General features: G+C 39.5%; 1 protein-coding gene across 1 annotated transcript; it reads right to left on the bottom strand.

The window, feature by feature from the left end:
• Positions 1–1123: 1123 nt before the first annotated feature.
• LOC131435464 (protein argonaute-2) lies at positions 1124–14262 on the bottom strand. Its single transcript, XM_058603371.1, has 8 exons — positions 14091–14262; positions 13038–13230; positions 12659–12970; positions 12028–12564; positions 11871–11970; positions 2457–3623; positions 1444–2201; positions 1124–1384 (listed from the first exon to the last, which is right to left on the bottom strand). Exons 1-8 carry the CDS (start codon positions 14110–14112, stop codon positions 1291–1293), a joined length of 3183 nt encoding a protein of 1060 aa, XP_058459354.1. The 5' UTR covers positions 14113–14262; the 3' UTR covers positions 1124–1290.

Raw genomic sequence — 14262 nt, 5'->3', positions numbered from 1 at the left:
AGTGATAATTAAAAATGACATCAATAAATCTCGTGTAAGGGCCGCTAATGAGGAACGAATATTCATGCAGCGATAATTGTCGAAGCTTGATTCGCGATGATCGTTCGTGCTGTCTTTGAAAAAAGCAAATCAAGAAGTTTTCCCCTGTATTAGTACCATAGTCTTATGTGTGTGTGTGTGATGAATCATATACCAGCACTCTCCAATTGCTGCTACCCAACGAGATATGATGATGCTTCGCGAAGAATGGAATCCAATGATCATTGCAGTAATGGGATTTGTCGGTTACGTCACATATAAGATTACATATCTTGAACCGGAAATGTTCTCAAAAACCCTTTTAAAATTGATTGACATTGTCATAGTCAAATAAACCTAAGTTTATCGAAATTTCAATCGATAAAAATGTGCGCCGTCAGTTCGGTTTCGTCATTTATACTTTAATGGCCCTTATTACCGGTATCACTTAACGGTGAAAATCAAGTGAAGTGAATGTAGGTCTTTATCACAAAAGTCGCTTCAGAGAAAAAAGTAGTTTCTGAGGTGAACTTGTTATCATGAACATCACATCACCAAAATTGAATAAAATTGTACTGGTAATAGGTCAAATCAAGTGAAGTGAAAGTGGAAGTGAGTACGGTAATAGGGGCCTATATCTTCAGAACCTAAAGTAACAACCGTTTGATTATCGAACATCATTCAAAATTCAAGAGTAGCTTTCGAACGAGCCTAGAGTTGCTTAAATCTACTAAGCCATCTCAGAGATAATTGAGCGATAAAAAAAAACAACTCTGAGACTCTGCTCAATCTCAGTTTTTAATTTGATCCGCATTTAACGAGGAAAACAGGTTGAAAAAATGGCTTGCGAATACAACCATGAAATGAAAACCGCAAAAAAAATCTACCGCAGGGACGGGACTCGAGCCCGTAGCTAGCTCCTCCTATCCAGGAAATGGTTTTGCCAACTATTCTGCATTTGAAACTCTCGAAGCAACAGTCGCGATAGGTAAGGCGGCTCTACGTCTTTACAAGACGGAAATGAAAATAGTCCAGCTTTAAATGTTTTTCACGTAAGACGGATTAATATAGTCCAGGGAGAGAGAGAGAGAGAAAAGAATAAACGTTTTGGATGGTTGGCTAGTTTACCTTTGACCAAAACTAAAAAAAAGTTTTATATTTGCACTTAACCTATCTTTCTTTTTATTGTGGTTATATACGAAAAGCAAATTACAATATGATAATAATAATAAAATATATGATGTTTTTATATGAATAACAGTTATCAATAAATTAAACAAAAAACATTGGATGGCCATCGATTATTTCGGTTCTAATTTGCAAACGCTGGTATTCTTGCAGTAAATTATCCATATTCAGAGCGCGACTGGAATATAAGAACACCGTAAGTTAATGCGGTTACAAAAATCGTTAATTTGCACTTACTCTTTGATATATACTCTTCCTCTGTAGGCAGCCAAATGCGCATAGTACGTGGGTGCCGGATACGAAACTGCCCGATTGCAGCGTGCAAACATGTGGCACAGATTGTACGTGAGCGCCTGCAGCTCATCCGGCTTACAGTTCTCGTCGTCGTACAATACACAGTATTTGGTTGGTTTCGCGACACCTTGTACGGCCGCGTGAGAAACCAGGAAAAACTGATATTGGTTCGGGGCGGTGATGTGCCGATCAACGATTGTCCCGGGCACAACGTTGTTATTCCTTCCTTCCGTTGGGCAGTTTGCTGTTGGGAAAAATCGTGCATGATGACGCTTCTGCACCACTATGAAGGTGATTTTTGGTTTGTATCTGGGATCCACATCTGCCGCCGCCGCCTGTATAGCCCTCAACTCAATGGTCAGTATTTCTGCAAACTGACCTTCCGAAACTCCATCCCGGTAGTACATGATCAGCTCGGGCAGGATACCGTTCTGCTGTTTGAACAATCGGATCTGTTTGCTCACAATATTCTGCAGATCACGGATCATTTCGTCTTTCGGGTTCTGCAGCCGGTAACAGCAGTTGTACCGGAAGCCTTCTATATCGTAGGATGCGGAAACACCAACCACACTCGGGATGTTCGTCTGTTCTGGCGACGGATGCGTAACATCGGCACCAATGTACATCACTTTCTGACGAGAAATTGGTGGCTTGCACATCGACTTCAGTACATGGTTGGTGCCATTTGTTTTTGCGTTTATCTGTATGGAAAGTAGTTTGTAGGAAAATTTTAGACATTCTTATAACAATAGATTATAAGAACTATAGGTTGACGTTGTTACTACAAATAAATAATCATTTTAAGGGGAGAGGTATAGTAAAAATAGAGATACAAAATTTGCGACACCTTTTGTAACCAACTCTGTAAGTTGTGGAACGCAGGGAGCGCGTTTCGACAGCTTACATTTACGTTCTTACTGAGCAATGGAATATAAGAATACTTCCAGCAGACTTACCTTCAACCATATATTGCTTATGGTACTCAGATCGCCTCGTTTTTTGAACAGCGTGTCTCCTTTAATGCACTGTGTCAACAGACCAGTTACTAGTTCAGCCTTCTGTTTAACCTTGGCGTAAACATCACCATTCGGTCCGCCAGCAGCCGGAATAACTACGATGACCAAGTCCATTTGCTTTTGCTTGAGATCTTGTAGGATGTTATCTAAATCTCGAATGCACGTTCTCATGTCGCGTGGCTCGGTAAAATTGTTTCTCATCGAAAATGGCTCTAGTTGGACGTTCTGCTTTTGAGCCATTTGGGAAATGCTTCTGCCGAATTGTTCAATAGCATCGGGTCTAGTTCTGAAATCCAAATTCAGTATAGTCCAGCGAAGTTCACGACGCACGACTTCAGTGCTGGGCGTTAAGAAATTGAAATTATCCGCTCGCCAGACACCTCGCTGTGGCCTAGCCTCGCCGTTATTGCGATAAATCAGAGACGGAGGATCGATGACACGGCCATCGACTTTTTCGAAAGTGTTACCAACAGAAACACCGAATTCCTTTATAGCTGGACTATTATTGTAGCCGATTTGGTTAAACAAATCCATAATTTTGCGTTTCCTAGTTGCCGTATCGGTGGCCGATCGTCGGATTATCATTTGGGTGCATTGGTCCGGATGCTTTTTAGTCAGCGCTTGTCCACGGGGAATGCTGCACAGTTCAATTGGCAGTAGAACGTTGCGTACAAGACTTCCAACGTGCATAACCGGAAGATTTGGGTACCTAAGAGGCATTCCTTGCTGCCGGAAGTACTGGTCAACGGTCACAACTGTGCCATTGTCTAACTTAAAAGATTCTTTGTTAGCCGGACCCTTCAATCGGTTGAATTTAAAAATCTTATTCGCTGCAGTAGGACCCGTGTAGCTTATTTCCATTCCTTTGAGATACGTTGTTAACTCTCTCGCCAACCAATCGGGCACCTGATCCGGAACTGATGATCGATTCAAGTTGGCCAGAACACTCAACACTGGACCTCCAGATGGGAACGCTTTATGTGACACATCTATATTGAGGAAAGGTTTGGATCCTAACAATGCCGACTGGAACAATCCGTACCACAATTCGTGGTTGGCGCCGATATCTTCGGGCTGACTCGGAACGGCGTAGATAGATTTTTTGAACTGTAAAAAAAGATTTTAATTAGTTTTTCACTGAATCGTTATTACACAGTACGGTAAATCTAGACTAAATGGGTTTATCTGAAAAGTTCTAGCAAACTATGAAAGGTTCGCATAAAAATCAACTTTCTTCCTGTGGAAGAATGGGTAGAACAGATCTTCTGCGTGTTATAAATTCTCAAATGCTCAGTTCACGCTCTTATTTGCCTTCCGGACGTCGTGATGAGTAGTCGCCGTCTCATCCAGCAGCAGCAACAACAGATTATCCGTAATCGCATCCAGCAGCTGAATACTGGATCTGAATTCGGGAACTGAATTTAAGATTCATAACCTTCATTTCAGGTTTAGAACTTGGTTTCAGAATTCAGTTCCAGACTATAGATTCAGAAATTGAACCAATAACTCTGGAACTGAATCGTAATTCTGGATTCTGCTATTGGTTTCTTGACTTGAACTTTGGAACAGAATTTAGTTCTCTAATTTATGTTCTGGATTCGGACCCATAATTCTGATTTAGGGTTTCAACTTCAAAATACATAAACGAATTTCAGGAAACGAAATTAAGATTTGAAGAGAAAAGTTATGTACAAAAAGTTGATTTTAAGCGGTTTCAATCGAAAATGCTTCATATAACCAGAACATTTTGCGTTAGACCTATAGCTTCTTCGGTAAAATCTTTTCTCGTTAGAAGTTCTAAAACTTTGTAGAAGACATCGTTTTTCTATCTCTTAAGGGCTGAGGACAGTACCGTAAAGTGGTAGGATTTTTGATATTTTCCCGTTTCAAATTAAATTTTCTTTGAAACGGTGCAGAATATAGAAAAAACCACCTGACAATGTCTTCGAAATTTAGTTGAGAATATTCAGTGAAATTTTCAGAATGACTCATTGAATTTAGCGGTCGTGTTGTATTTTTTTCTGACTGATGAACTTTTGAAAATAGGAACGCTCGGAAATGCATACTTCTACTTGTTCATCGAATATCTCGGCTTAGAAGGCTTGTATCATAAATCTACCGTGACAAATTCTAGATAATTTAGTTTAGATGCGATTAGTACGTAAAACATATAAGTTATCGCGATAAAAATAAAGTCTTGTATTTTTCTGTGAAACAAAGTCAGTTTCAATGCAACCGCCATTTTTTTCGCTTTGGTTTCCTGATAGCATTCTGAAAAAGGAGAGAGAAATAAAATTGGCTCGACAAGGCTGCCAAATACACAGACATTCAATCTGTGTGAAAGTTGAATATTTTTTCATTGTTCATTGGAATCCATGTACTGTCCAACCCATACGATAGATTAATGTGATAAAACCTCTCATCAAAATAATAAAATGTATGCTGGCAACTCGGTACAGTTTGCTCATATACGAGAGAGTACAAGAGAAATACGATGCGCAAAGGGAATTGAGCGAGCCACGTGGTCGATTTAAAACTCAACACGTGACCCTCTGTCCTCAGACCTTAAAGGAAAAAAGTTGTTGAAATGAACTTTCATCGTAGTAGGCTTTGCACATTTTTTATTGTGATCAAATCACGAGGAATATTTTTGTGAATGAGTTCTCCAAAGGAACTATGTATATCAGATCAACGGTTTAGCAGCTAGAGAATTAAGTTCACGTTTTTTGTCGATTTAAACCACTATGCACCCGGGCAAAGCGATAACGCCTTACGATGTTTGCTCGTTGGTTGGGAAATTTTTAAAATGTGCAATCGTAGCCACGGCAGAGTAAGGATTTCGAGCGGCAGGCATTCGTCCACTAAATCGAGCACTGTTTTCAAAAGACGACTTTGCTGCTGCGGATTTTTTATTCCTAATGGGCAATATTGAAAATGATGCAAATTTGGATCCTGTAGGAACTAATAAAGTCGTAGAGATATATAAAATTTCCATGGATATTGTCAATTTGGAAACACAAAATGTAAATAATTATGCTGATATGAACTCATACATTACTGTCACCAACAATGATGCAGTCAATGAAAACGAAATTGTCGTAGATGCAAATATGTATTATTTAATTCAAAACGATGGTCAAATTATGCTAAAAACTCTTTCCCAAAACAATTCGACGGAACCGTCGTCCGATAGCAAGGATTTTCTTCCAGATAATGTTGATGTGAAACCGGTCATGGAACAAGTCGGCAGTGTAACGGACTTGTATCAAATCCAAACTCTGTTTGCTGGATCAGACGTTTCGCAAATTTAAAACGTTCAGATGACACCAGCTAGAATAACAAAAATGAGAACAGCTAATCGTCGTTTAAAAAATGTTAGAAATGTCCTCTCTGATAATTCGAAAAAGAAAAGACGCTGGGATTCGAATACTGACAAATCAGTCAAGTACACAGAAAAGTTTGTTATTACTCCAATTGATGTTGCTGTACAATTTCCAGGAAATTGTAAAAGGAAGAATTTGAAGAAACTTTCAAATAATAGAGAAATTTATTATTTTTACGTTTCGTCTTTGGCTCATCAGTGCAGAGCAGTTCAAATTGAACTGCTTAGTGCTAAACTCGGCAGTTCAATTTGAACCTCTAAGCAGACGTAAAGTTTCTGCTATATACAGAACACTTTTTTGTTTTGCAACGGAGTGCAATGTCTTTTCTGACGTGCCGAACGAAAACGTGTTTTCGACTATTTCTGGCCACCCTAAATGACCAAACCTGCATCGGTCGTCAAGACGAGAAGACGCATTAAACCAGTTTCGCATCATTTGGCACTGCGAGCGAATGTGTCGGTTTGTACGCAAAGCTAGTTTCAATTCAAGCAAGAACGATTGCATCAGCTGCTGGTCGTTTGCATTGGAGAGAAAGAAAACAAGAAACGAAAAGTGGACAACATTATATAAAATCAGCCGTTCTAATGACTCTAAATGTTATCTAAAGAACTATTAGGATTATTTCTTTGCAAATCGAAGGTAGAAATCATCAGTTTAGTGAAAATCCAAAATAATTTGATTTGCTTTGTGCACTTTTCGCTGTGCAAAAATCGTTCGAGATAAATGTTCCGAACTAAATATAAATATCGTACACGGAAAAAAATCCGTTACTGCTATTATGATTAGAAAATCATGAAACCAATCATTTTAATGAAAATGAAATCATGAGCAAAAACTCTTCTCCCATGAAAATTAATCATGGTTCGAAAATGCGTTACTTGAAGAATGCATTTCTTTCAAAGCTCGTAACTCTAATTTTCTACCCGTATATCACTTTGAACCCTCTGCCTCAAGTGATGTGATAGATTAGTAGATTCATGGTAAGGCAAAAAGGTGGTAGGTCTTACTGAAAATGTTTACTTGATCCTGAAGCGTGTTATTTAATAATCTTGTTGTTTTACCCACCGGCTAATAGAGAATTAAACATAACATTAAAATAAACATAATGAACCGAAAATTGGCATCATAAGAGACTAAGCACGGCTACGCTTTTCATTTGACAAACATCAATGTTACATTTTGTTTGAATGTATTCTTACATATTTGATGTGACCGTTGTTGCTAGAATAATATTCCGAGAGTTAGCGTTTGGAACACCATCTAACGAAAATCAAAAAAATATTTTGTCCAACCACTTTGATTAATTCGTTTTTTTTTTTAATTTTTTTTTTCAATACACAAGCTGTATTGATGCGCCTAAATATTATGAATAAGACGATTTTTTTTGCAAGAATTCGACTTAGTTTCTTTTTAAGAGGTTCGATTCACTCGTGTTTTTCATGCAGTTCGTTTAATTGTTTAAATTCTGAAACACAAAATCAAAACTGAAGTAATGAACGAAATTAAACACGTTATCTCTTGCATCGTCGTTTTTCAGAATATTTTCATTTTAAAAGATGTTCGTCGTGATTTTCACTGAACTTATATTGCAAAAATGACCATCGTTGCAAAAATCACACCTAACGCCTGAATTTATGTTGCAAAAAATACCATCGTAGCAGAACCACGCCTGAAGTTATACCCAACAACTTCAAGTGCGTTTATTTATTGTAAAATCAACAGACACGATGTGGTCCTAATGATTAATTCTAATACTATTTAAGAATTTGGTCCTTGTTTTATGCCGTGAAAGATTGAAGTCGAACTCAGATGACACTCGATTGAATGACCGTTGTAAGCCGATAATTGCACCGTTTATCCCGTAGTTAGTGCGGCGTAAAGGAAGTCGAAGAAAAGAGTTATTGCGGAGAGCTCGAGGACGAACATTGATGTTGATTTCACGGAGCAAAGTGGGGCAGTCGATTCTATCATTCAAAACGTCTGCTATCATTAAAGCACGCGATAGCTCCCGTCTTACTTGCAGTGTGTCTAGACCGATTAGCAATCCGCTCGGTAGTTGATGAGGATTGGTCCAAGGTAAACCGCGAAGAGCGAATCGAACGAATCTACGTTGAATCGACTCGATTCTATTAACGCCATTGAGGTAGTGAGGGTTCCAAACAGCTGAACAATATTCCAGAGTAGAGCGAACGAGTGAACAGTATAGGGATTTCAAGCAGTAAACATACGTAAAATGCTTAGCCATTCTCATCACGAATCCAAGGCAGTGAGAAGCTTTAGCCACAATGTAGTTGGTGTGTTGCCTGAATGTTAACTGCTCGTCAAGAAAAACGCCGAGGTCCTTGATGCACGTCGATCTACCAATCATGAATCGCTCAATAAAGTATTCAAATTTCAAAGGCACTTTTTTTCTCGTAAACGTTATGATCGAACATTTTTCTGGATTAACGGTCATGTGATTCAATTTGCATCAATCCGAAAAGATTGCCAATTGTCGCTGAAGAAACGTCGCATCCTCTAAGGTGCGAATAACACGGTAGATCTTGAGGTCATCTGCAAAAGATATGCGCGGTCCTTCCAGAGAAAAATTAACGTCGTTAAAGTAAAGCAAGAAGATCAAAGGGCCGAGATGGCTCTCCTGCGGAATTCCAGATGTTGCAACAAATTCTTCCGAAGCACAATCATCAATTTTAACCACAAGATGACGATTCCTGAGATATGATTGTATCCATCGAAGGACGTTTGTACCAAAACCAAGTCGATCCAGTTTTGCTATTGTGATGTCATGGTTAATTTTATCGAAGGCAAGGGAAAGATCGGTATAGATTACGTCCGTCTGAAAACCACTTGACATGGCGTTGGTCACGTAAGATGTAAAGGATAATAGATTGGTGGTTGTGGAGCGCTTAGGCATAAACCCATGTTGGGAATCATCGATATACTGCTTGCAATGCTTGAAAATTGGAGTCAGTATTACTTTTTCGAACAACTTGGGGATAGCGCTTGTACAAGTTATACCACGGTAGTTGTTTTTATCTCTTTTGTCTCCTTTCTTGTAGACCGGAAACATGAATGAAGCTTTCCATAAGTTGGGGAATACTCCCGTAGCTAGTGACATATTAAATAAACGGCAAAGGGGGGCAATTAACCCGGTTGAACATTTCTTTAAGATGACTGCTGGTATGGCGTCTGGGCCTGCAGAGGTGAAAGCCTTCATACCAACGATTGCCGTTTGTATCGATTTCTCGTCTATATTGATCGAGTGCAAAGCATAATTGGATACAGGAACATTATTCGCGGCGCGTGCTATTTCCTGCGGAGATAGAAAATCGCAAGAGAAAACACTTGCGAACCTTTCCGAGAACAGCTGGCAAATTTCTTGAGTAGACGAAGCAATACGATCTCCGAATTGCATTTGTGATGGCAAACCGAATTCTTTCCTTTGCTCATTAACATGCTTCCAGAAAGCTCTCGGGTTAGATTTCATTGTACGTTGTATATTATTTGAATAACGTGCATGGCAACGCTTCGCGGTTTTTTTTGTATATCTGATTTATCTTCACATAACGATTTCGCAGAACATATCCACCATGTTTAGAGTATTGTTTCAGAGCAGCTCTTTTGGAAGTTTTCAAATGTCTTAATTCAACAGTTTGCCACGGCGGATGACGAGAATTTTGTCTGGACCGTTTTGGTACGAAGTAATCAATCGCATACATCAAAACATTACAAAAGGTCTGAACAGCGGCGTTGACATCATCGTTGTCAAGAATTTCATCCCAGTCGATGTTCGATAGGAAGTCAGTCATGCTAGTATAGTCAGCTCTTTTAAAATTATAGCTGATGATGGCAGGTGCGACACGGTTGCTGGACAAACGTTTATTCTCGAGAATAATATGCAGCGGAGGATGATGTCGAACAGATTTGACAAGAGGAAATGTTGCAGCACTGATCCTGGGTGCGACGTCAGATTTGCTGGAAAAGCAGAGGTCGAGCATTCGGCCGTTCTCATTAACGACATTATTTAACTGTCGTAACAAATTAAGATTGTACCCGTCGACCAGAGTGGTAATCCCAATATGGAATGTTGATAATACGGGGTCAGCAAACGAAAATCCATCAGCAGTGGCACACCAATGTAAGCCGGGAAAGTTGAAATCACCGACAATCATGATTTCGTCAATGGGCAGCGCTTGAGCAGACGAAATTTCGTTCAACGACTCAATGTGTGCATTAATAAGCAGTAAGTCACGACAACGGTCCGGAGGAAGATAAATCGCACAAACGAAAAGTGAGAAATCAAATAGTTTTATGCGCACCCATACCTGCTCGACACAAAATCCTGGTGTGTTTTCAACCAGCTGAGCCTTCAGACGACGATTTACCGCAATAAGTACTCCACCTCCTATGCTCTTGGGACTGTTACGAATGCTACGATCAGTACGGAAGACTTCGTAATTAGATCCGTACCCTAGAACGGATAACGTATTTCCGTTAAGCCACGTTTCAGAGAGAGCGATGATGTCGTAACAATTGTCCGCACATGCTAGCCGATATTCATCAATACACGTGCTTATGCCGCCTACATTTTGGTAGTAGATGTGCAAATTGGATGTATGATTGCCGTTTGTTGTTGTTTGGAAGACTCCTTCCACGCCACCGCGCACAGGATCGGGACGAGTGATGAACGCAGACTGCGCAAGCTCTACTGTGGGGGACGTATCAGGAGCTTCCAGAATGCGAATTTTGGTGTGTTCCTGTGTGGCATAAATCGATGCGTTGTGCTCAGCGCTAGAGCAAGATGGCTGTTGAATGAATTCAGGATGCTGATTTCTGGAAGTGCGAAGCGGGTGAACACTAGAAGGCGACGATACAAAACAATACTTGCCTTGAGAAGGCGTTTGGAAGACTCTCGTAGCACACCCACACTCAGGACCGGGACGGCTGGAGAACGCTGGCGGCAGTGGCTCGACTGTGATGGGGGTTACGAGAGCTTCCATAGCACCAACTTCAGCGCGTCCCAGCTTTCTCACATCATCACATGATCATAAGTCGGGTGTATTCAATAAAGCCTGCGACGAAGTACCGGGAGACGTTCAAATTTCATAGAAATCAGTCCGAATGGATCATGATCCGAGAAATTTTAATCATGTTGTATTATCATGAAAATATATTATTTTCCCCATGGTTTTGCTCATTTCAAGAATCGGAATTTTGCCCGTGTATTCCACAATTTGGCCCTTCTAAAAGGCAGAAATGAATCCTGTACAGCATCTTGATAGTTTCTTTCAATGAAACATGCAAATCCGAAATGAGATAATCGACGTCCCAAATTTTTTAAAATTTTAGTAGTGAAAAAGGGGAAAGTTTCGCAATCCACACAATCGATCAACTATCAATTCGTTTTCGAAAGTGTAAAGAAATCGTGTCAGTTTTATTCGTATTCACGACATCCAGTTATGCCTCTGACATTACACATCCGTACTTTTTTCCGCAGATTTCCTATGTTACGCGGTTTCGAATGCAAATTTCATAAGTTAAGCAGTCTTTCTGTGCGGTACGATCACATCCTCTCATTTTGTTACTACCACTGGGTTTCAAACATACTTTGTCATAAAAAAGAGACGTCAAATAAAATTAGTACATATGACGAAGATTTTAAGGTTTCGTCGAAATTCTGATTCGAACAATTTGCTTTCGCTCTTTTAAATTGCTCACTTATGGAAGCGAAACTTTCCAAACCAAGTGAGTAGCTTCCGTTAGGTCGTCAAGGACCGATACGATCGTTACTTTACTTTTCTTTAATAGTGTTTCACATTTTTCTCAAATATTTGCTAGCACACCAAACGAGAGACTCGTCCGTGGTGGCAGATCTATTTCCATTGGCTTCGGTCCTAAGGTCTCTAAGAAAGTGATTCATAGCTTACATCGGATCTTACAATACAATATTACTTCCGAAAAATAAACTCACCTTCACAAAATTGGGATTATTTTCATAGGCAGTTCGAAGAACTACGTCTAAGCATTGGATGGCAGCCATCGGTTTGACGAGGCTACCATTGTTCATATAGCTGTAAGAAAACAAAAACTATAAAAACTTCAGTGGCGCCATCCTAGTGAAAGCTTACGTTTTCAAACAGCTCATGTCTACGACGGCCGCTTCCTTCATGGTGACGGTGAACTTTCTCTCCCGACCATCTTCGCGTACAGTCACCTCCTTTTCGTGGTAATCCGTTTTCAGCCGTTTGGCAGAGTATGCATTCTTGTTCCCATCGAAACCGAAATTGTACCCCGGGAACATTTCTCTAGCGAACGCAGAAAAAGCAGCTCTCTGCCACTTGCGCGATGCTGCCGGTTTGATATCTACATCGTAGTGGTAGGCCGAACCGATCAGACGGTCTACAAGCAGCTGGACGTAGTTGACTTCGATTGAGATTGCTTTGCCACGGGTTCCGAACGCATTTGCACGACTGAGAACCGGTAGTAGATGGGTAGATTGGATCTTTTGTTTATCAATCTTCATAGCGCCGAAATCTTCTTCCACTTTTTGCAGCGCAGCAGCATGCGAAGGTGACGAATCATGAGAAGACGGCGTGGTCTCGCGCGGGGTTTGTGAAGGCCCTGGTTCTTGCGGTTCTTGCTTCTGTTTCAACTGTTGTCTTTGTCTGGAAACAGCAACAAAAAGAATTTAAGATTATTTTTTGTTTCAATCTACAATCTATCGATCATTATGAGCAATTCGAAAGCAAATTAACTTACTTGAAAGATAACTTGACTCGGGCTGGCGGCTCTGTCGATGGTTGCTCTTGCTTCTGCTGTTGCTGTTGTTGTTGTTGTGGCTTGTCATGCTGGGGTTTTTGTTGTTGCTGCTGAGGTTGATTTTGATGTGGTTTGTCCTGCTGGTGTTTAGGTTGCTTCTGCTGTTGTGGTTGTTGTGGCATCCCCTGGTGGGGTTTTTGTTGTTGCTGCTGAGGTTGTTGTTGTTGTGGTTTTACCTGCTGGAACATTTGTTGCTGTTGTTGAGGCATGTCCTGTTGGGATTTTTGTTGTTGTTGTTGCTGTTGTCTTTGTCTGATTGAGAATAACAATGAAATTTAGCTTACTAAAACAAACAATTTACAGCGGTAATATCACGTACTTGTATTTTGATTGAGATTTCGGTAGATTCTGCCCAGCATCACCTCCGCCATGGGCACGAGCCGGTTGAGTATCTCCGGAACTTTCCGATATTGATATGGGGGGATTCTCTTGTTTCCCCTTTCCTTTCCCTCCATGCTGATCCGCTCCAGTTTGCGGCTGTTGCGACTCGAAGGATGATTGTTTTTTTCCTTCTGTGTGGATAAATTTTCAATAAATGAAAAGTTATTGTTTATACCGTTCAGAGAACTTCTTAAGCCAAATGTCAATGTAAGTGTATACTTTGATCAGATTGTGCAGTTATTTTTTTAAAATAATGTTTCATGTAGTTCACAAGATTACTGAAGGTATTGCAGTACAATGTAAAATTTTGCATTTCAGGTAAAAATACAAGTAAATTAATAAACCTTAAAATAGCAGTACAGTCATGAACTTTAAAATAGCATGAATATTACTTTTTTTTACTGTAGCGGAACCGCTTGATTCCTGATCAATTTTAACATCAGACGAAAGAAAACTTTATTTCACTGTTATTAATAACGCTCACTGAGCATCGAATCATGTGGAATGAAGTTTTGTATACCATTGTCCGAATAGACATATTTAAATATTCAACTCAGATAGAATATCCTATCCAATCTATCAATGAAATTAGTATACGAGCACCAATGTTTTGATTATTGCTATTTTCAAAACTATCTTAAAATCAACATTTTTCTTTTTTTATACTTATCCTTCCAGACTGGCTAAGACCAGGGTAGGTTCACTTCGCCAAAAATTTGTTTTCGTTTACGCACTACTATAGGTATTTCGCAATAAATTTTCCTATTGCCAATAGTGACAATCCAATGTCCAATTTTCAAACTGGGGAAAATTATTATTTCTTGTGCAAACAAAGTTGATATCAATAGTTAGAATAAAGTAATAGCTCAATCGAAAAAAAAATTGGAATAAAAATGTTCAATGAATCACTTTACATTCGATTTATTTTACGCTAGTTCTAGTATTTTCCAGCAGCCATTTTAACCCACAAAGAAAATAATATTGAACTTACTTTTTTTTCCTTTTCCTTCCATCGTAGAATTTATTAAATTCTATTAACCAAGGGTGTTTTAGTAAATAATCACTCGCAAAATGCTGCAGTTATACAAAAATGTTTCTAAATTTTTTCTCTGAAAATCACAATATTACACTTGAAAGTTTATTCAATCAGGGATGCCAGATCA

This window comes from Malaya genurostris, chromosome 3, assembly GCF_030247185.1.
Source record: "Malaya genurostris strain Urasoe2022 chromosome 3, Malgen_1.1, whole genome shotgun sequence".
Taxonomy (NCBI): domain Eukaryota; kingdom Metazoa; phylum Arthropoda; class Insecta; order Diptera; family Culicidae; genus Malaya; species Malaya genurostris.
The sequence above is the reverse complement of the archived record's forward strand: the minus strand, read 5'-3'. Positions and strand labels throughout refer to the sequence as shown.